At 41.0% G+C, this 20,547-nt stretch overlaps 1 protein-coding gene and 1 long non-coding RNA gene across 2 annotated transcripts in view; both read left to right on the forward strand.

Moving 5' to 3' along the window:
• The first annotated feature begins 232 nt into the window (after positions 1–232).
• Positions 233–883, forward strand: LOC109196516 (uncharacterized). The gene is made up of 5 exons (XR_002057964.2): positions 233–242; positions 341–414; positions 516–558; positions 679–749; positions 835–883. It is a non-coding gene; the product is annotated as an uncharacterized LOC109196516 (long non-coding RNA).
• A 752-nt stretch (positions 884–1,635) lies between these two features.
• Positions 1,636–20,547, forward strand: part of LOC102080011 (fibrocystin-L-like) — a 55,720-nt gene continuing 36,808 nt past the window's right edge. Inside the window, 26 exon segments of the mRNA XM_025902562.1 lie at positions 1,636–1,745; positions 1,855–1,932; positions 2,191–2,335; positions 3,076–3,175; positions 3,293–3,350; positions 3,435–3,528; positions 3,727–3,780; positions 3,879–3,952; positions 4,054–4,096; positions 4,217–4,287; positions 4,373–4,483; positions 5,900–5,992; positions 9,556–9,821; positions 9,900–9,991; positions 10,096–10,255; positions 10,996–11,131; positions 11,251–11,394; positions 11,520–11,674; positions 11,870–11,980; positions 12,122–12,271; positions 12,355–12,479; positions 12,576–12,739; positions 12,952–13,121; positions 14,691–14,823; positions 15,422–15,576; positions 16,357–16,479. Of these exon segments, the coding sequence (XP_025758347.1) occupies positions 1,691–1,745; positions 1,855–1,932; positions 2,191–2,335; positions 3,076–3,175; positions 3,293–3,350; positions 3,435–3,528; positions 3,727–3,780; positions 3,879–3,952; positions 4,054–4,096; positions 4,217–4,287; positions 4,373–4,483; positions 5,900–5,992; positions 9,556–9,821; positions 9,900–9,991; positions 10,096–10,255; positions 10,996–11,131; positions 11,251–11,394; positions 11,520–11,674; positions 11,870–11,980; positions 12,122–12,271; positions 12,355–12,479; positions 12,576–12,739; positions 12,952–13,121; positions 14,691–14,823; positions 15,422–15,576; positions 16,357–16,479 (3,060 nt within the window). The 5' untranslated portion in view covers positions 1,636–1,690.

Consider the following 20,547-nt stretch of genomic DNA (forward strand, 5'->3'; position numbering starts at 1 on the left):
CCCAATCCAGCTTAGGTGACTGGGCCGAAGATGCACCGGGACCTAGCTCTTCACATCTCCCAGTACGGCTTAGGTAACTGGGCCGAAGATGTGCTGTCCTAGAGTCGGACCTGGGAGGGCCGCATACTTACCCCTTGTTCAGGTTAACAGACTGGTTGTTAGCACCGTCAGGTTAGCCCCAGGTAGTGATGGGTCCAGCAACACTGACGCACCGGTGCATGTATCAAGCTCACAGATGAACGGTAAGTTGTTCACCTGCGTGCTTTCTACATTGAATAGATTCAGAGCACTATAAAAGAAAAGGCTAAGTTATTTCATTTTTTGCACAATATATCTTAAGGTATAACCTACAACTGGTTTCTGAATCTTCACAAATGGGATACATGAGCTGCAAAATGACGGGGACGTTTGTTGGTAGGCTGGCTTTGTTCACACTGAAATTACAGCTCTTCTTAAAATATGTCACTTTCAAGTTTTCCAAACAACCCTTTAGTAATATAGTTTGTATCCAACAGGTCATCAAAACCTGAGTTACATTCTTGATGCAGACTTTGGGAGGTAAAACACTTCAATCGTTTAATGTAGAATTTGTGGCTTCTGAACATTTTTAGCTGTTCCAGATGATAAACTGAAAATTGCGCTGAGAAGAAGCCATTCTTTTTTCTTTACAATCTGTAGGAGTCAGGCAGTGAAGAAGCTCTACAGGGTTTCAGCTTTAGGCAAGCTGTCCATGTTTCAGACCTTTGCAGGTACTTAGGAGAGCAGATATTTGTTGTTCATGATGATTCAGTTCTTACATTTAGTATTTATTCCTTGTTTTTGTCTTTTTCTTAGAGGTGACAGGGGTCTTTCCTTCAGAGGGTAGCATCATGGGTGGAACTCTGTTGACCATTGCTGGGTCAACAGAGGTAACTGGGCCGAAGATGCACCGGGACCTAGGATATACTTTTACTAACTGTAAATGTTTAAAAGTTTGCCTCGCTCCCTGAACCGGTCGTGACGAAACCAAACCCTGAATCGAAAAGAATGAAATCCTAAACCCCTAATAATCCAACATCTATCAATATTAACTGACTTTAGTCTTAAAAAACCTAATACTTTAAAGGGAAAAACAAAACCAGAACTAACAGTAGACAAAGAGGGACACATTCCAAGGCGTGATCAACCTTGGGAGGGCCTTCCTTGGAGGAGGGTGTCTAGTGATAATGGCCAAAACACCCAATAACTCCGAGGTCCACTACTGATGTGTCCCTACAAACTAGAACAAACAATAAAATTTAAACCAAGGACAACATAAAGTGCTAGGACGACCAGAACAATAATAATAGTAAACAATAACAAACAATAGATCATAAACTTCAAAAAAAGAAAAGAAATCGAATACATATTAAAAGTAAAAACACCTAAAACATCAGACCTGAAAAGCTAAATATAGGGCTTCATGTAATGGGGACTGACCGAGGTTGCTGTCTCAGGGCCTCCTGGGGGCTACACGGTCATCCTCCAGGGAAGTGAGGGAGGGGAATGGGGAGCTATGCATGACATATTTTAGTACATATATTTATTCTATGGCTGTCAATAAATATCAATAATACTTTTGTTTTAAATAGTACTTTTGTATCACGTGATTCACAGTTGGTCGAGAGAGGGGCGCAGGTGAGGCAGGAAAGTAACCTGGGAGCTCTTCAGGATGGAGGTCAAGTGGAAGGCCGCAGCTCTCGTCCTCGCTCTTTGGTGTTGCTGCGGTAAGTAAAGTAAAACAAACAACAACTTCTATTCTAAACTCAGTTTTTTAGCTCGCTGTTCATAGAAAGGAAAAAAGATTTCTCATGTTGTTTTAATTCAATTTTACAGATGCTCTGCGCGTTACCTCCGTGTCGCCACGCAGAGGAAGCGTCAATGGAGCCACACGACTCACTATTCAAGGAGATGGTAAGAGATCCGTAATGATGTTTAGAAGTAAATTTAAAAAGAAGTGTGGGCATTCTTTTACTTTGTAAAACAAGTTATGATGGATTGTGAGATTTAAGTCAATTTTAAGCTATTCTGTAGCTAAAAGATGCAGCTGAAGAAGCTTTGTGCCTGCTGGCCTGGTGGGATGATGCTACAAGATGTGACTCTCAAAAACAATTACCTTCTAGGATTATGTTGCCCCCTTTTTTTTTTCCTTTTTTTTTTTTTTTCTTCCAGGTTTTGCACAGGAGCGGCAGTTCCAGCTGAATCCAGTAGACGACATGTTTGGAAACCGTGTGACCCTGGTGTCAAACACCCTGTCAGTCCCCTGTGATGTGGAGAGAGACTCCACACACAGCAACCAGATCATGTGCTACACCAGGTACAGTTCCAGGCATACTTTAGCAGCATGTCTGTATTTACTTATTTCACAAGTTACTTAATTATTTCACAGGCACTTTATACTATTACTTAAAGACCCTACAATAATACAGAAAAACCCCAACAATCAGACGAAATGCTATGAGCAAATGCTTGGCAACAGCAGGACTAAAAAAAACTCCATTTTAACAAGAAGAAACCTCCGGCAAAGCCAGGCTCTGGGGAGGGGCAGTCATCTGCTGCAACTGGTTGGGGATGAGGGAAGGGAGACAGGAAATAAAACACTTTGCCCAGAATAAATTCCCCTCTGAGCGCCCCTAGTCGTCCTTGTGAATAAAAGATTAAATAACTTTCTAGATAACTTAGCTATAATAGCTGTTGTTAATACTGGTTAATTGATTAGTCTTTGCATATTGGCCCATTTTTACCAAAAATTTGTACTGTATGCATCATTTATGTATGTGTAATTGTATAGAATCTATATTTGCATATTATTGCATAAAGCTAGAAAGTGGAATTTTATTCCAGTTTTTCATTTTTTATATTACATTTAAAAATAACACAACTTGTACAAAACCCCTGCAGAAGTACTCTGTAATATGAGTCTTGACACTGAGTATTTGTTTAGTTAGGAGTCTGGCTGTTGATGTTCAATATACTGAATATTATAATGATGGCCCTTTTTTTTAAAGCTACTTCTTGCATGTCATTGCCATCTAAAATTATTACTGTCTCTCACAGACCCATGCCATATGATGATTATGAAATCCATGTCAGTGTGGATGGTGTTCCCATTCCTGACAACAGCATGTGCCGTTACAGTTGGCTCTGCAGCTTTACAGTAAGTCTGAATGCAACACAGATACTTTCATTTATGACGTAAATGTTTTGGATTTGTCGTGGTCATTGTTTTTTGGGTTTTTTTTTTTTTTTTTAAATCACCTTTAACTCTTTTCAGACTGTTTGGTATCTCACGCCTACTATTGAATCTCTGAGTCCAGTCAGTGGTCCTCCAGGTAACGTGTGTACTGCATTCAGTTATTTTACGGTACTGAGTTCATTTTGAACTTGATGTTAATCCCACTCTAATGACATGGCAGGCACACTGGTGACCGTGTATGGACGTATCTTTACTGATGTATATGGAAGCAACACAGACTTGAGCTCAAATGGAATCAACGCCAGATTTCTGAGGTAGAAAATGTTAAAATAACTGAAATTTTATTTCTGTAAACCAATTAATCTTACCAAAGCAACAAAAAGCAATTTTATAAAATGAAAAAAGGTCATGATTTGAAGATAGTCTGTTAATATTCTGTAACAGATCCACGCTCATCCATCAGTTTTCTTAAACTTTATTTGTACACCTCTGTAATCTTCTTTTTATTGCAGATCCTACATGGGAGGGATGCCTTGTGAGCTGCTTAAACCCAACTCAGATGAACGGTAAGTTGTTCACCTGCGTGCTTTCTACATTGAATAGATTCAGAGCACTATAAAAGAAAAGGCTAAGTTATTTCATTTTTTGCACAATATATCTTAAGGTATAACCTACAACTGGTTTCTGAATCTTCACAAATGGGATACATGAGCTGCAAAATGACGGGGACGTTTGTTGGTAGGCTGGCTTTGTTCACACTGAAATTACAGCTCTTCTTAAAATATGTCACTATCAAGTTTTCCAAACAACCCTTTAGTAATATAGTTTGTATCCAACAGGTCATCAAAACCTGAGTTACATTCTTGATGCAGACTTTGGGAGGTAAAACACTTCAATCGTTTAATGTAGAATTTGTGGCTTCTGAACATTTTTAGCTGTTCCAGATGATAAACTGAAAATTGCGCTGAGAAGAAGCCATTCTTTTTTCTTTACAATCTGTAGGAGTCAGGCAGTGAAGAAGCTCTACAGGGTTTCAGCTTTGGGCAAGCTGTCCATGTTTCAGACCTTTGCAGGTACTTAGGAGAGCAGATATTTGTTGTTCATGATGATTCAGTTCTTACATTTAGTATTTATTCCTTGTTTTTGTCTTTTTCTTAGAGGTGACAGGGGTCTTTCCTTCAGAGGGTAGCATCATGGGTGGAACTCTGTTGACCGTTCAGGGTCGTTTTTTTGACGAAACTGATCAACCAGCACGCGTTCTCGTTGGAGGTAATCGTCACCATCGGAACAGAAACTCATAAAAACACTAACCAGCAACAGACGTGACAACTTTCAAAGATGCTTTCAGCACAAAGTGTTCAGCATGAATGGATGAATGATGCACGCGTTTCCACTAAACAAATCTCTGTGTTTTTCAAACTACAAGTCACGCAAAGGTGATAATCCTTGTCAACACAACAGCATGTTTGCATGCTTTAAAAACAAAACCACTGACTTGTCAGACAGCAGAGGAAATAACTTTCCAAAGCACAGAAACACAGCACACCATGACAAAAATGCTGCTTTTCCAAGGACTTCGTGAGTCATGTAGCATGCTGCTGACTTTCAGTTATGGTACATATGCAATAATAATAGATGTGAGACTGCAACTGAACTGTAAAACCCAGTATGTAGACAACAGATATGGAATCACCGTTTAAAGGCATTCCTCTCCACAAAGATAACGATACAGATCACCAAATTCAGGTGTTTGCAATGCAGTGGAAATGCATGTCAGCTGTGATGTGACACACAAATAATCAGTAACAGACTGGCGAGTGTAATGTGGAGACTAATTAGTTTTTTATGAGCTTTACAGTTGGAAAATATAAAACTAAACCATAATTTATTCTGTAAGTATTTATATATTTGCATATTTGAAGTTATAGATGATTTTAAAGATGTTAAATGCAGAAATAGCCATTGAATTGTCAGCTACAAAACATTACGAGTTAGAAAATTGTACAAATGTATGATGGTAGAAAGAAACAAAGAAATAAAATCTAAGTGATGATGGAAAAAAAAAATATTTGCAGAAAAATATATTCATATATCGTAATAAATTCGATTTATATTTATTTTTAAATAAGTTACAAAATGACTAACAGGAAGAAATAAAAAATATATTAAACCAACTGAAAAATAAGTAAAGAAAACCTACAACACACATGAATTATATAATAGATTATATTATTGTGTTTTTGTTTTAAAGGTAGACTTTTAAAGTTAAAGGTGGATTATAGGTGGAGGTTTTCAAGAAGTACTTTATATGTTTAATTACAAGTTTTAAAAATGTAATCAGAATAACTACTGTTTAGCCATCATATTGATGCATGGCATAAAAAGGTAGACCACGGGTAGTACTGTGGGTGTACTGTGATAGAAATGTTACATGACCTTAAATGTCAATGAAGTACCTTGATACTCATTGATGTACTTGCGTATGGTACTTAATTGTAATTGTGCTTTCTACCACCGTCGAGTGGTTGTAAAATGTTTCAAAATTCTGCACGTTAGGTAAATTCCCCCCCCCCGCCACATGAAAACATGCTTTATTCAGCTCTGCTGTTTTTTCTGCATGTGTGTGTAAAGTTGATGTGAGCTAAAATGTACCTTTACCCACTGACGTTTGATATTTTTCCACAGGCCTGCCGTGTGAAGTTCAGAGTGTGGACGATGACAGAATCACATGCAAGACTGCAGAACACCAGATGAACAAGAACGCGGCAGTCTACCCGGGTGAGAACGTGCCGTCTCCTCTGATGTATTTGTCTTTTAACCGACACTTGTTTTAATCCATCCTGCCGCTGTCATACCGTGTAATTATCTGAGTAACACATGGGAATCTGTGGTCAACTTGAAGAGTGGAAGAATTTAAAGTATCTATTTGTCAACAAATCTGCCGTCTTAGAGATTTCATCTTGTTCTTGTCACCTTTTATCAAGACTCTGACTTTGATGTGCTCTGTGCTTCATTCCAGTACAAACAATCGCTTTAATCGTGCATCACAGAAAAGTTCTCAGTCATGATGACGTGAATGGAAAAAAACACACACAGGCCTTTTAATGTTTTTCAATTTCTACCTCTGTTTCTATCAGGAACATAATCACCTTTAACTTTTCTTTAAATACACATTGGTACCCTGGATGTTTCAGCATATGCAAACAGACCTAAAAACTGACTGTACAGGCAGGCTTAAACATAAAGCACACCCTTTACTGGTGGATAGGAAGCAATACAAACTACAAAAAGTGAGAGAAGAATAACAAATCCATGCTATGTATGCACAAAGGGCTAATTTGGGGGGAAAAAAGAGCTGTGAAAACACACATATCCAAATAATTCAGATAATTAAACGAGAGGAAACCAAATATAAGACATACAGTGGCTTGCAAAAGTATTCAGCCCCCTGAGTCAATACTTTGTAGAACCACCTTTTGCTGCAATTACAGCTGCCAGTCTTTTAGGGTATGTCTCTACCAGCTTTGCACATCTACAGACTGAAATCCTTGCCCATTCTTCTTTCCAAAACAGCTCCAGCTCAGTCAGATTAGATGGACAGCGTTTGTGAACAGCAGTTTTCAGATCTTGCCACAGATTCTCGATTGGATTTAGATCTGGACTTTGACTGGGCCATTCTAACACATGGATATGTTTTGTTTTAAACCATTCCATTGTTGCCCTGGCTTTATGTTTAGGGTCGTTGTCCTGCTGCAAGGTGAACCTCCGCCTCACTCTCAAGTCTTTTGCAGACTCCAAGAGGTTTTCTTCCAAGATTGCCCTGTATTTGGCTCCATCCATCTTCCCATCAACTCTGACCAGCTTCCCTGTCCCTGCTGAAGAGAAGCACCCCCAGAGCATAAGATAAGATAACCTTTATTAGTCCCACACGTGGGAAATTTGTTTTGTCACAGCAGGAAGTGGACAGTGCAAAAGTTATGAAGCAAAAATTAGAATAAAATAAGAATAAATACAGTACACAACTGTACAGAATAGAATAAAATAAAATACTATATACAGTAGAATAAAATAGAATAAAATATACAATAATATACAATAAGATAAAAATAGAATACAAATGCTATATACAACTGAATGCTGACATGATGCTGCCACCACCATATTTGACAGTGGGGATGGTGTTTTCAGAGTGATGTGCAGTGTTAGTTTTCTGCCACACATAGTGTTTTGCATTTTGGGCAAAAAGGTCCATTTTGGTCTCATCTGACCAGAGCACCTTCTTCCACATGTTTGCTGTGTCCCCCACATGGCTTGTGGCAAACTGCAAACGGGACTTATGGTTTTCTGTTAACAATGGCTTTCTTCTTGCCACTCTTCCATAAAGGCCAACTTTGTGCAGTGCACGACTAATAGTTGTCCTATGGACAGATTCCCCCACCTGAGCTGTAGATCTCTGCAGCTCGTCCAGAGTCACCATGGGCCTCTTGGCTGCATTTCTGATCGGCGCTCTCCTTGTTCGGCCTGTGAGTTTAGGTGGACGGCCTTGTCTTGGTAGGTTTACAGTTGTGCCATACTCCTTCCATTTCTGAATGATCGCTTGAACAGTGCTCCGTAGGATGTTCAAGGCTTGGGAAATCTTTTTGTAGCCTAAGCCTGCTTTAAATTTCTCAATAACTTTATCCCTGACCTGTCTGCTGTCTAAATCCAATCGAGAATCTGTGGCAAGATCTGAAAACTGCTGTTCACAAACGCTGTCCATCTAATCTGACTGAGCTGGAGCTGTTTTGCAAAGAAGAATGGGCAAGAATTTCAGTCTCTAGATGTGCAAAGCTGGTAGAGAAATACCCTAAAAGACTGGCAGCTGTAATTGCAGCAAAAGGTGGTTCTACAAAGTATTGACTCAGGGGGCTGAATAATACCCACACCCCACTTTGCAGTTATTTATTTGTAAAAAATGTTTGGAATCATGTATGATTTTCGTTCCACTTCTCACGTGTACACCACTTTGTATTGGTCTTTCATGTGGAATTCCAATAAAATTGATTCATGTTTGTGGCTGTAATGTGACAAAATGTGGGAAAGTTCAAGGGGGCCGAATACTTTTGCAAGCCACTCTAAATGACAAGTAACTAGTAAACAAATAAACCATAAGTGAAAGCCATAACTTAATGGGGAAATACAGAAACATAAAATAACTTTCTGTAGCAGAAGAGACACAGGAGGATGAAACACTGAGGGAATAAAATAAAATAACAGAAGCTGGAAGTAAACACTCAAAACTGACGCCAAGATGAAAATCTACATAGTAAGACAAATAATAACCAAACATAAAAATATTTAAAAATAAATACAACTTGAAAGTCCCAAAACTGAAAGCTCTGGTGGTGACATCACCATATCGAAGAGGTGGCTGACACAAACACGTTGTAGCATATGAAAGGTCTCCAAGTTCTATCAGTGAAGAGCAGATCCTGATCCACAGCTGTGTACTTCACTTAAATATTCATAGAATGAAGGTTAAATATTGTATGGCTTCATTAAGTATTGTATTAAAGTTATTTGTACAAAGTCCATGTTGAGTCTGAGGGGGTTGGTTAGGAATTTGGGTGATCTGTTATGACCCATATACCATCTTAATCTTTAACGACTTGTTATTTATGGTTCCTTTGCTGTAAAATTTGCTTCAAGATGCACAAAACTTATTAAAATGGATTGCCAGCCTCTGCATTTACCAAATATGTATTTCAAAAAATACTCTTGCCAGATTAATCAGATCTGGGCTATGAGGAGATACTGTTGTCCAAAAGAAAAAAAAAATCCTTTCACCACAGAACCTTTTGATGATAAAAAATAACTCACCTGTCCTTTGTGTTAAAACGAGGTCAAAAAGCAGCCGTACCGGCTCGCTGCATGCTTGCCTTTTCTGTTTTTATTTGCTTTGCTTTTTCCATGTTTGTCTGATTCAGGCCAGTCTGGTTTTCATCTGTCACCACTGGGATTTTATGTTGTAACACTCTGTTGACTTTTCAGTATTTGAAATGAGTTCATATTGTTCATTATTTACTTCGTATGTAGCTTTTCTTACACTTTTAAGCCTTTTATCTTATTGTTGTTCATCTTGACTAATTTTAGCATTTGGCTCAGGGACAAAAGCAGTATGTGCCTGAAATACATTAACATTGTTGCTGATATTAGGCTATTGATTGCTTTTATTATAGATTATTATGCTAAAAAACATTTAATATGTCATCTCTTTGGCATTTAATTTTCTTTCCTTGATTAAGCGACTAACTGATTTACCTTTCGTTTTTGCATACCTCATTTTTACTTTTCATGTGAAGGTGGAAGAGGCTTGAAAATGGAGGTGTGGAACAACTCACGGCCCTCTTCCCTCAGCAATATTTGGAGCTACAACAAGAACACAACTGGCTACTGGTCTCAGTGGATCGACTCCATGCCCCACGTCTTCCCCAGAGAAATGGATTACTTCACCACACGATTTACAGGCTTCTTTGTCCCTCCTGCCACCGGCAACTACACAATATACTTGCAGTGCGATGATCGATGTGATCTCTATCTCAGCAACTCGAGCCGCCCTGAAAATAAGGTGTGACGAGATTTTTTCAAATCACAGTACAGCTTACTGTTTTTAACTGAGAATAATTTCCTAAATCCTTTACTTCAGGTTAAAGTTGCATATCAGCCATATTATGTCAGTGACTACACACAACTGGCGTCACAAAAGTCACAAGTACTGGCCTTGGAGAAAGACAAACCGTAAGCCTGGCAGCCTGCAGCTTTATTTACCCCAAATAATTCATCCAAAGTATCACAAAGATTTTATAGGCATACCTAAAATAATTATAAATGTTTTGTTTTAGGTATTACATGGAAATTCTGCAACAGGAATATGGAGGTGCAGCTACCATCAACTTTGGCTTGTTCCAAGGGGAGAGTTCCTACACAGAACACCAGATGGATAATGCTGTCAATGAAGTCCAGGACATTGTTGCTGATTACGACGTGTTTGATGAAGAGCAGGTACAGCATGTGGTAGCTTCACCTTTCAGAGGTGTCATACGCCCTTATCCAAGCCTGCCATCAGACTAGTATATATAGTAATGTACTGTAGGTATGACGTTGCAACACTGTTTGTAATGCTTTAAAGTTACAGGTGACAGTGAAGGTTGCTCATTATTTGTTGTTCTAGCTATATCAATAGTTATCTAATGGAAGCCTAGTCTAAGCTACTTCCAGCTATTTTATTAGAAATAAATCAAATGATCAATATATTCACACAGCTAAATATAATAAAGTTCTCCTGAGTCCAATATGTTTTCATAGGTGTGATGAAGACGGCTCAGAATGGTTCAAAATGTCTTCAAACTATATGTTTTGGTATTTTATCTGCCTGGAAGACCTCTAATGGCAAAAATGCTCTGAATGTACAACTCATCCAAAAATATCTGCAAATCCTCCAAAAGATGTAGTCGGACGTTTGGGTAAATATACTTTCATAACCAGGAGCATGTTTGGTTAGTTAGCTTAGAAATAAAAAATATAAAGATGAGATACAGTAACATGCTACAAGTTTGAGCATTAAATAGTGTTACTATAGCCCACTCTGTTGGACAGAGCTAGGCTAGGTGTGCTCCTGTTTTGCAAAGGTTGCAAAGTGCATGGGAACACCTCTGACCTTGAGTTGGATAAGTGGAAGAAAGTGGATGGAATGTTTTTCATGCCTTTGTGCCTCGTTTCTGTACATTTCCACTGTTAACCAGGTGGTTACCTTTGACATGTGGCCCGCCAGTGTGGCTGGAGTCAAGGAAGTCCAGAACGTGACTGTCAGCAGCAGCTGTTCTGATGCACTCTGTAGCAGCGCCTTCTTCAGCCTCGGCTATGGACGTGCCATGACTGGTAATGTGAAAAACACTGAGTAAACTTGGTTTTGGTAGCCACAAAAAAACTTGCATATCTTGGTCCAATTTGATGGAACCCCAAAATACACGTTGTTGCTTCATCTTTGCCTCGTTTAGCACCGATCACAGTCAGCGCTTCAGCAGCTGAGGTAGAAGCAGCTTTGAACAGCCTGTGGTCCATCAAACCCGACACGGTCATGGTCACCAAACAACAAAGCAGCGAAGGGTCTCACTTTATAGTCACTTTCAATTCTGACAGAGGTAAGAAGAACCAATGTGAGGTGGATGCATAAAATAATCAAAAAGAGTAAGCTTGTGTTGAGCTTTGCAACAGACTTTTTTTTATTGGGTGTTAAATTTGTGTGTTTTGCTCTCTTGGCTTGTAGGTGACTTTGAACCTCTTCACTTTGAGGTTTTTGGTTCGGACACCAACATCACTGTTACTGAGGTTACCAAGGGGAGGAGCAACATGAAAACCTTCACTCTGCTCTGGGGAGGAATCCCTACAAAGCCCATCGCCTTCAACGCATCCGAATCTGAGGTCTGTATTGTTGAAAAAAAGAGTCCACTGACTGTCTCAGGTTTAGCTGAGATATTTTTGTCATATTATTCACAGACTGATTAGGATGAAGATTGTTGTGGAAAATAGCTATCGAAAGATGCAAAAACTGAATTTTTACAGTTTTGTTAAAGGTGTGATGTCTTGAAGTAACTAATGTCCAACTTGTGTGAACAGGTTGAGTCGGCTCTGGAAGACCTGATGAAAGCAGAGTGTCCGGGGGAGATCTTGACTTTTGAAGGCACTGATGTGAAATACTTCAAAGACTTTGAGAATGACAATTCGCAGGTTAGTGAGGACAAATAAAAATACTAAAACAGAAAAGAAATGTCTGTAAAAATGAAACAGAAAACTGTGAGAAGTGATTTCTTAAATTTTTCGAGAATTTGATTGTGGATTCTCAGTTTTCTGCTTTTTTCCATTCATCAGTTCAATATTGCAAACGAAGGAACGCCTGTGGATCACTCGGGATTCTGTGGCCGGTGGTCGCTGAGGAACGCCGAGATCCTTTTCAAGGACAGCTACACAACAGAGTCTGGAGATACATATGGACCGGTTTCATTGGACAAGCACCCAATGGTAAAATCAGTCATTTATGTATTTATTGTTGATGGCATTGTGCAGCTAGCTTTTTCAAAAATATTCATTTAATTTTCTTGCAGCTTTGCTTTGCATACAAAGGAATGCTGAAAGATGAAGTTGGAATGAGGTTCACTTACCAGGACAACAAAGGCCAAACGCTAACACTGACAACAAACATCAACACTATCTTCAACAAGGGCTTCAAGTCAGTGAAGTCCTAAAAGTGCTTTTGATTTATCCAAAATTTGCAGGGACTAATTACATATCGGTGCAGCGTGTAAATAAGATATTTTCTTCACAGATGGAGTTATAAATGCATGAATCTGCGAAGTTCTCTGCAGACCCAATACATTGGGAGCAGATACAGTCTGCTGGAGTTTTACCTCTACAAGGATGCTTCTGGTGAAGATTTCTTCATAGATGCCGTTCATATTGGAAAGATGGCCACTGCAATTGATGAAAATGGTACAGAGCTGGATAGTACTTGTTGTTTAATTGTACAGACAATATTCAAATATCTTAATATTCTGCTGAAAAGTAAAATTTTTCATTTCTATCCTACCGTTTTGCAGAATACCTTTATGTATAACTATGATGCCTGTACATGGAGTCTTAAACACTTTTTTCCTCCCTCATTAAATATTGATAAACTTAATTTTCCTCTTTTTTTTGCACAGCTGTTCCTAACAAGAGGAGACCCGCTCCTTTTGAGGACTCTGGTCGGTCCTTCGAGTTGATCTCCGTCAGCAAACATGCATCGTCTACTTCACGGATCAGCTATGAGATCAAAGCCACACCTGCAGACTGTGCATTTGATTTTCCACTGCTAGGCGTTGGCTTCCTGCAGGTAGGATTTAGATGTGTTAATTTAGATGTGTAAAATAGAAATATTGATTAAGAAGTCATTAGATTTCTGGAAACCACAAATGTAATGTCTGTTTAGTTCAGGTTGGCTTCGTTATTAAAAGTCAGCAGACTAGACTAGAAGACTAGAAGCTGGCCTTTTATTGTGGCTATCAAGGCAAAGCTTTTGATTTCTGACTTCTTGTTATTGTTCAAAAAAGGAGAAAAATCTAAGCTACATTTTCACCAAGCATTAGTTATCTGGTGCACTTTGGCAAATGTCTTTTTGACTCTGCACTTAGACTTTTTACCTGCATCCAAACAATGCCTGTTAAGATGTGATTGCTTAATAGAAACTATGCTACAAACAGAAAACCAAAAAGCACATGTTATATACATCATGTCTTGTCCCTCTCCTACAATTCTGTACATATCCAAGTGCAGAATCTGAATGTTTTTTTTCTTGGTCTGCAACTATTTTTGGCCGTTGAAATCCTAACTTTTTGTTTAAAAAAAAAAAAAGAAAAAAAAAAGAATATTGTGTTGCTAAAATTAAACGAGAGAAGAAGGGTCTTTCCCAGTAAGGCCAGTACAGTGGGATCTTATTGGAGTAACAGTATGAGTTTGGGTTTGTTGGCTTGTGTTTCTTAAGCCTGCAAGTTAAGCCTGCATTTCTGTGCTATTGTGTTACAATGTCTACGGATCGTCTCAATAAAACAAACCAAAAGATTATAAAGGAAGAGTGAGTAGATATAAAGTTTCAAAATTGCCTCAGTGACAGTATTTTGAAACCAGATGTCCTTCCTAAGAGATCAGCGTTGCCTCAGCAGTGTGAATGACAACAGTAGCAATGTTCAGTGACCTGCAGCCACGCGTGTGATATAAGTTACAGTACAGAGAGGCACCTTAATGATCCTGTATGCATGTCAAGCCTCCACCTGCTCTAGTCATTATTTGGCTAACAAATTAAAGCAGAAGCAGCACCAAAGCACTGTGTAAAGACTGGCACCGAGAAATTTGACTGATTATAATGTCAGTTATTTCAGTTTGTGTGGGTTTTCCTCTTCATGTTGTTTTAACAGGTGTTCTTTTCCCATTTAAAATCCAGCTTGTAGAACCACATTTAGTATCAATAAGATGAAGGGTTTTTTTTGTTTAGACTCAGATTTGACTGTTATACAGAATAGTTCAAAGACTGTGTGGTCCCCAGCCGTGTGGCTGCAAAACATGATCCCAAATCATCACCCCTCCACCAGTGTGTTTGAGAATTGGTATGAGGTGTTTGTGCCCTTCCAAAGAAGCCATAATTGTTCAGTCATGAACTTTAATATTTAACATGCTAACTGAGGTGTAGCTCTTGGTTTTAGTTTTGTTTTTAATGTTTTTCTGAGCATTGCACAGTCTGACTGTGGTTTGAATTTGCTGGAATGAACACGTTGATTTTAAAGTGAGTTCACTCATGATCCATTTTCTGTTGATAAAAAGGCCTTAAACGTGGCACACACTTTACAACCAGGATTAAGAAGCCTAATCGAAATGTGTTGATATTTTTTCTCTCCACTGTCTTTTGAAGATGTCCAACAACAGTGAGGACGTGGCTGAGTTTAAAGAAGGAGCTGCCACAGTGACCATCGCCCGCCCTCACCGAGCCTCCCCTCCTCTGAACGGCACTTTTGATGCGATGATTTACGGTGGTCGAGCTGAAGGTAGTGCAGACAGACATTAGTGGAATTTGCATTGTAACAGCTGCCTTGCCTGCATCTGCGGTGTTCCACAGATAGGATTATCCAAAAGGTTCAATTCTGTGTGACGTATAACTAATTACTGACTTCCACGCTACTCGTATGCCATTGTTGCCATTGTGAAGGATGACAGGTTGACATTAATCCAAAGTAAATACACCAAAGCTCTTTTTAAAAATTTACAAAGCTTCTGAAGGCTCAAAGACAAAGAAACAGGGAGCTGAAGCTTCAGGTAGTGTTGGCTCTGTAACGTTATGTCTGCGTCTCTGAGGTTCACAGATGAAAAACTAATGACTTATGGTGTTTATTCTTAGATTAACGTTAGATTAAAAACATAGCACTCTAGGATCAGTACATCTGCTATAGCCTCAGTTATTATTTTACCATCTTTTCCACTTTGAATTCTGCTTTGAGTGTTTCTGTGATATATAAAATAGTGACGTACTGCAGCTTCATGAGGGGAAACCTAATAGACGTGGTACAAATATCATTCATTTTTGGATATCTTTACACGGCTATCATTAAAAATGCTTTTAATGACAAAACAAGTCCTTGTTTTTAGGTTTGTCTGTGGACATCAGTGAGGAGGACCTGAAGTATGCACTGGAGGGAATTGCAGGGATGGGCCAGGTCACTGTCCAAAAGTCTGGAACCTGCAGACATTCCCAGTGGAGCGTTAAGTGGCTCACAAAGCCAGGAGACCAACCTCTGATCCAGGTCTGACTCCACCGCTTCCTGTTGTGTTTGTGTTCCTTTATTTATTTGCTCTTTTACCCTTTCTCTATTAAAATGTAAATTTCGTTTCCCATCAAACGTATACGTTTGATAGGAAACTACTTTTTCTCTGATAAAGAAAACCCTATGAAAGACCGAAGCTGCCAAAATCATGAATAAATAGAAATAAATGAAGATCTCCATGAGTACATCAATAACATAACATTAAAAATAAATGCAGACTTTGTGTATAGTGACGTTTTTCTGCTAGATTAGCTAACAGCTTCATTTCTCTAATGATCTCCCGACTCAAAGCAGTCATGTGCTCTGTGACCCCAAAACACTGAATTACAGTCTGCTCATTTGTATTTTTTAAAGAAGAAAATGCATAAATACAATTTGTGGAATATGCTACAGAAAATTAAATAAAAAGAAATGAACACCATATTAGCTAAATGAGGCGCTAACAGAAGTAAAATTAATGAATGATAAAATGTTAATAAATATTAATTTATGACACAGTTTTAACATTTAAAACTTAGTATATTTCATTATTACATTTTTATATTTTTGGGTGCATTCACTGACATGACTTTTTGATTTTGGCAGTTTCTGTATAAGTTGCTTAAAACTACTATTGTGATACAACATTAGATATGTGGAAATATCCATATTAGCTGCGTAGAAATGTAACAAAAGCTTCAATGACATGAATCAGTCATAACAAGATGTACATTAAAGGTATAAACATACATCATACATTGTGATTTTTACTCACTACAGGTTGATTACTCGTCAGTTGTCGGGGAAAATGTCATTGTTTCGGCCACGGAAACGCGAAAGGGAAGTTTGTGGATTCAAAGCCTGACAGGAGACTTTTTCCGAGTGTGGGAAAACAAACCACAGGTACGACTGCGAATCAAAAAGCCTCTAGCCCAGGTGGTTTTAAGTTTCAAGTTATGTGTGTCCGACCGTCTGCTGTAGCTACAGCTAATTAGTGTGAATGCTTGAAAAGCATTCACAGTATTGTTATTCAAATCTTTATTAGTGTGAATGCTTGAAAAGCATTCATAGTATTGTTCTTCTAATCTTTATTATTATTATTATTATATCATGTTTTTGGCATCTATCTCCTTCAAAACCGTTCAACTTAGAAAAACCATTCAAACATCGTTAGATTCCTCTTCTTTTGGACATGACTGCTTCTATTTTTCTCATTTTTAACATTTATATTTTTTAAATTATTCAACTTTTTTCAACAAAAATTTCCCATATATTTCAATGGGTAGACCCTTCAAATTCTCCTTCAACTCACTCCTCTTTCAACTCTACTTCCACATACATTGACGTAGAGCCACCATTCAAACTTTAAAACGAAGCCAAGACATTCAACTATTCAACTTGTATTTATCTTTTCAATATCTATTATACTTTTTCTTCAGCTCCAGTTTAAGTTTCATGATGTTTTTTCACCCGTTTCAGAGTTTATAATGGGTGTGTATGGGACGGAATGTTAGCGCTAGAGTGAGACAGCTCAACTGCTAGAGTGAGAGGATGAAAGAAATTAATCTTAAAATCTTTTCTTAAAACTGCTGCTGTGTCCACAGCGTTTGCTCTACAGGTATGATTTTACCCTCAAAACGTAGCCATCGCTGTCCTCTTTCATCCAATGTGTGTATTATTGTAGTAGATGTTATGGTTCTTTCATAAATGTCACCAATGCACAGCCTCCTCCCTCCAACTCTTCCATAGACTCTAATGTTAAAATGGCTCATGAAGTTAGTTTGAAAATCAGAAGTACAGGCTGTCTTTACACTGTCACCACGTCCATATAATAAACTCCACTGGCATGAAAACTGAGAATTCAGTAGACTAGACATTGCTGCCGCTCACGGTGAAAGAATTTTGTCAATACGACCTGTACTTTTCATTTGGGAATGATTTGTTTCGGGCTGACTTTTCTGTTTATTTTAAGTGTGCGTCCCCAGGGCCTGCTGGAGGTCAAGGTCCATGGTGGATACGCGGTGCTATGTAACCACAAGAGAAGAAGCTACTGGGGGACTAGAGAAGGGGAGCATGTGGGTCCCCGGGGCCTGCTGGAGGTCAAGGTCCATGCTGGATATGTGGTGGAGCGTAACTGCAAGAAAGGAAAGCTACTGGGGAACTAGAGCAGGGGAGCATGTGGGTCCCCGGGGCCTGCTGGAGGTCAAGGTCCAAGCTGGATATGTGGTGGAGTGTAACTGCAAGAAAGGAGCTACTGGGGGACTAGAGCAGGGGAGCATGTGGGTCCCCCGGTGCCTGTGGGAGTGCAAGGTCCATGCTCGATATGAGTAGCAGCAGGGCCAGTGCAGCAGCAGCAGCACATCTTTTCCGACCGTAAGGGAGACAGGAGGCCGACTCACCCCCTCGGCCAAATGGAGACACAACAGCAGCAGGGCCAGTGGAGCAACATGCACCTTTTTCAGCCGTAAGGGAGACAGGAAGATGTGATGGTGGTCCCCAGGGCCCCCTGGAAGTGGGGGAGATCAGCAATTAGCTAGTGAGGAGGGTGCGTACAGCGGACGTGGTAAAGTGTTTCTGGTCTGTGTACCAGGGGCATGTGGAAAAGCTGTCATACCATATGCACGGGGCGTACTTAGCAAAGTGCTGCTGAGCAGTGTACCAGGGGCACGGAGAAATGTTGTCGTACCATATGTACGGGGGAGTATTTTGCAAAGTGCTCCTGCGCAGTGTACCAGGGGCATGGAAAAAAGCTGTCGTACCATATGCACGAGGAGTGTGTGTGTGGCAAACTGTTTCTGCACAGTGTACCAGGGGCACGTTTGAATTTACTTTGTGGAGTACCAGGGGCATGAGGATTTTGCCAGTGGTGTTTTGCTTTGTTAGTGGGAGGGAGGTTAAGTGTGGGTCCCCAGGGCCTGCTGGAGGTCAAGGTCCATGGTGGATACGCGGTGCTATGTAACCACAAGAGAAGAAGCTACTGGGGGACTAGAGAAGGGGAGCATGTGGGTCCCCGGGGCCTGCTGGAGGTCAAGGACCATGCTGGATATGCAGCGGAGGGTAACTGCAGAAAAAGAAGCTACTGGGGGAATAGAGCAGGGGAGCATGTGGGTCCCCGGGGCCTGCTGGAGGTCAAGGTCCAAGCTGGATATGTGGTGGAGCGTAACTGCAAGAAAGGAAAGCTACTGGGGAACTAGAGCAGGGGAGGATGTGGGTCCCCGGGGGGTGCTGGAGGGCAAGGGCCATGCTGGATATGCAGCGGAGGGTAACTCCAGAAAAAGAAGCTACTGGGGGAATAGAGCAGGGGAGCATGTGGGTCCCCGGGGCCTGCTGGAGGGCAAGGTCCATGCTCGATATGAGTAGCAGCAGGGCCAGTGCAGCAGCAGCAGCACATCTTTTCCGACCGTAATGGAGACAGGAGGCCGACTCACCCCCTTGGCCAAATGGAGACACAACAGCAGCAGGGCCAGTGGAGCAACATGCACCTTTTTTAGCTGTAAGGGAGACAGGAAGATGTGATGGTGATCCCCGGGGCCCCCTGGAAGTGGGGGAGATCAGCAATTAGCTAGCGAGGAGGATGCGTACAGCGGACGTGGCAACGTGTTTCTGGTCCGTGTACCAGGGGCATGGATAAATGTTGTCGTACCATAGGCACGAGGGGAGCATGTTTCAGGGAGATATCGGGGCAGTGTACCAGGGGCATGTGGAAACGTTGTCGTATCATATGCACGGGGAGTGTGTGTGTGGCAAAGTGTTTCTGCACAGTGTACCAGGGGCATGGTGAAAATTTGTCGTACCATAAGCACGAGGGGAGCGTGTTTCAGGGTGGTATCAGGGCAGTGTACCAGGGGCATGTAGAAAAGTTGTCGTACCATATGCACAAGGGGAGCGCGTTTCAGGGTGGTATCGGGGCAGTGTACCAGGGGCATGTGGAAACGTTGTCGTACCATATGCACAAGGATTGTGTCTAGCAGATGGTATATGCGCAGTGTACTTGGGGCGTGTAGAAACATTGTCCTGCCATATGCACGAGGAGTGGTTGTGGCAAAGTATTTCTGCCCAGTGTACCGGGGCATGTGGAAACGCTGTCGTACCATATGCACGAGGGGAGTGTGTGTGGTAATGTGTTTCTGCCCAGTGTACCAGGGGCGTGTAGAAACATTGTCCTACCATACGCACAAGGATTGTGTCTAGCAGATAGTATATGCGCAGTGTACCTGGGGTGTGTAGAAACATTGTCCTGCCAAACGCACGAGGAGTGTGTGGCAAAGTATTTCTGCGCAGTGTACCAGGGGCATGTTTGAATTAACTTTCTAGAGTACCAGGGGCACAAGGATTTTCCCACTGTTGTTCTGCTTAGTTAGTGGGAGGGGGCTTAATTGTGGGTCCCCGGGGCCTGCTGGAGGTCAAGGTCCATGCTGGATATGCGGTGGAGCGTAACTGCAAGAAAGGAAAGCTAGTGGGGGACTAGAGCAGGGGAGCATGTGGGTCCCCGGGGCCTGCTGGAGGTCAAGGTCCATGGTGGATACGCAGTGCTATGTAACCGCAAGAGAAGAAGCTACTGGGGGACTAGAGAAGGGGAGCATGTGGTTCCCCGGGGCCTGTGGGAGTGCAAGGTCCATGCTGGATATGCAGTGGAGGGTAACGGCGAGAGAGGAAGCTTTCAGGGGAGACTAGAGCAGGGGAGGATGTGGGTCCCCGGGGCCTGCTGGAGGGCAAGGTCCATGCTGGATATGCAGTGGAGGGTAACTGCAGGAGAAGGAAAGCTAGTGGGGGACTAGAGCAGGGGAGCATGCGGGTCCCCGGGGCCTGCTGGAGGTCAGGGGGATCAGCAATTAGCCAGCGGTGGTCAGTTTAGCAGCAGGGCCAGTGCAGCAGCAGCAGCACATCTTTTTCGACCGTAAAGGAGACAGGAGGCCGACTCCCCCACTCGGCCAAATGGAGACAGAATAGCAGCAGGGTGATTTCAAGAGC

The sequence above is a fragment of the Oreochromis niloticus genome, linkage group LG22, assembly GCF_001858045.2.
Source record: "Oreochromis niloticus isolate F11D_XX linkage group LG22, O_niloticus_UMD_NMBU, whole genome shotgun sequence".
In the NCBI taxonomy this organism is placed as follows: Eukaryota; Metazoa; Chordata; class Actinopteri; order Cichliformes; family Cichlidae; genus Oreochromis; species Oreochromis niloticus.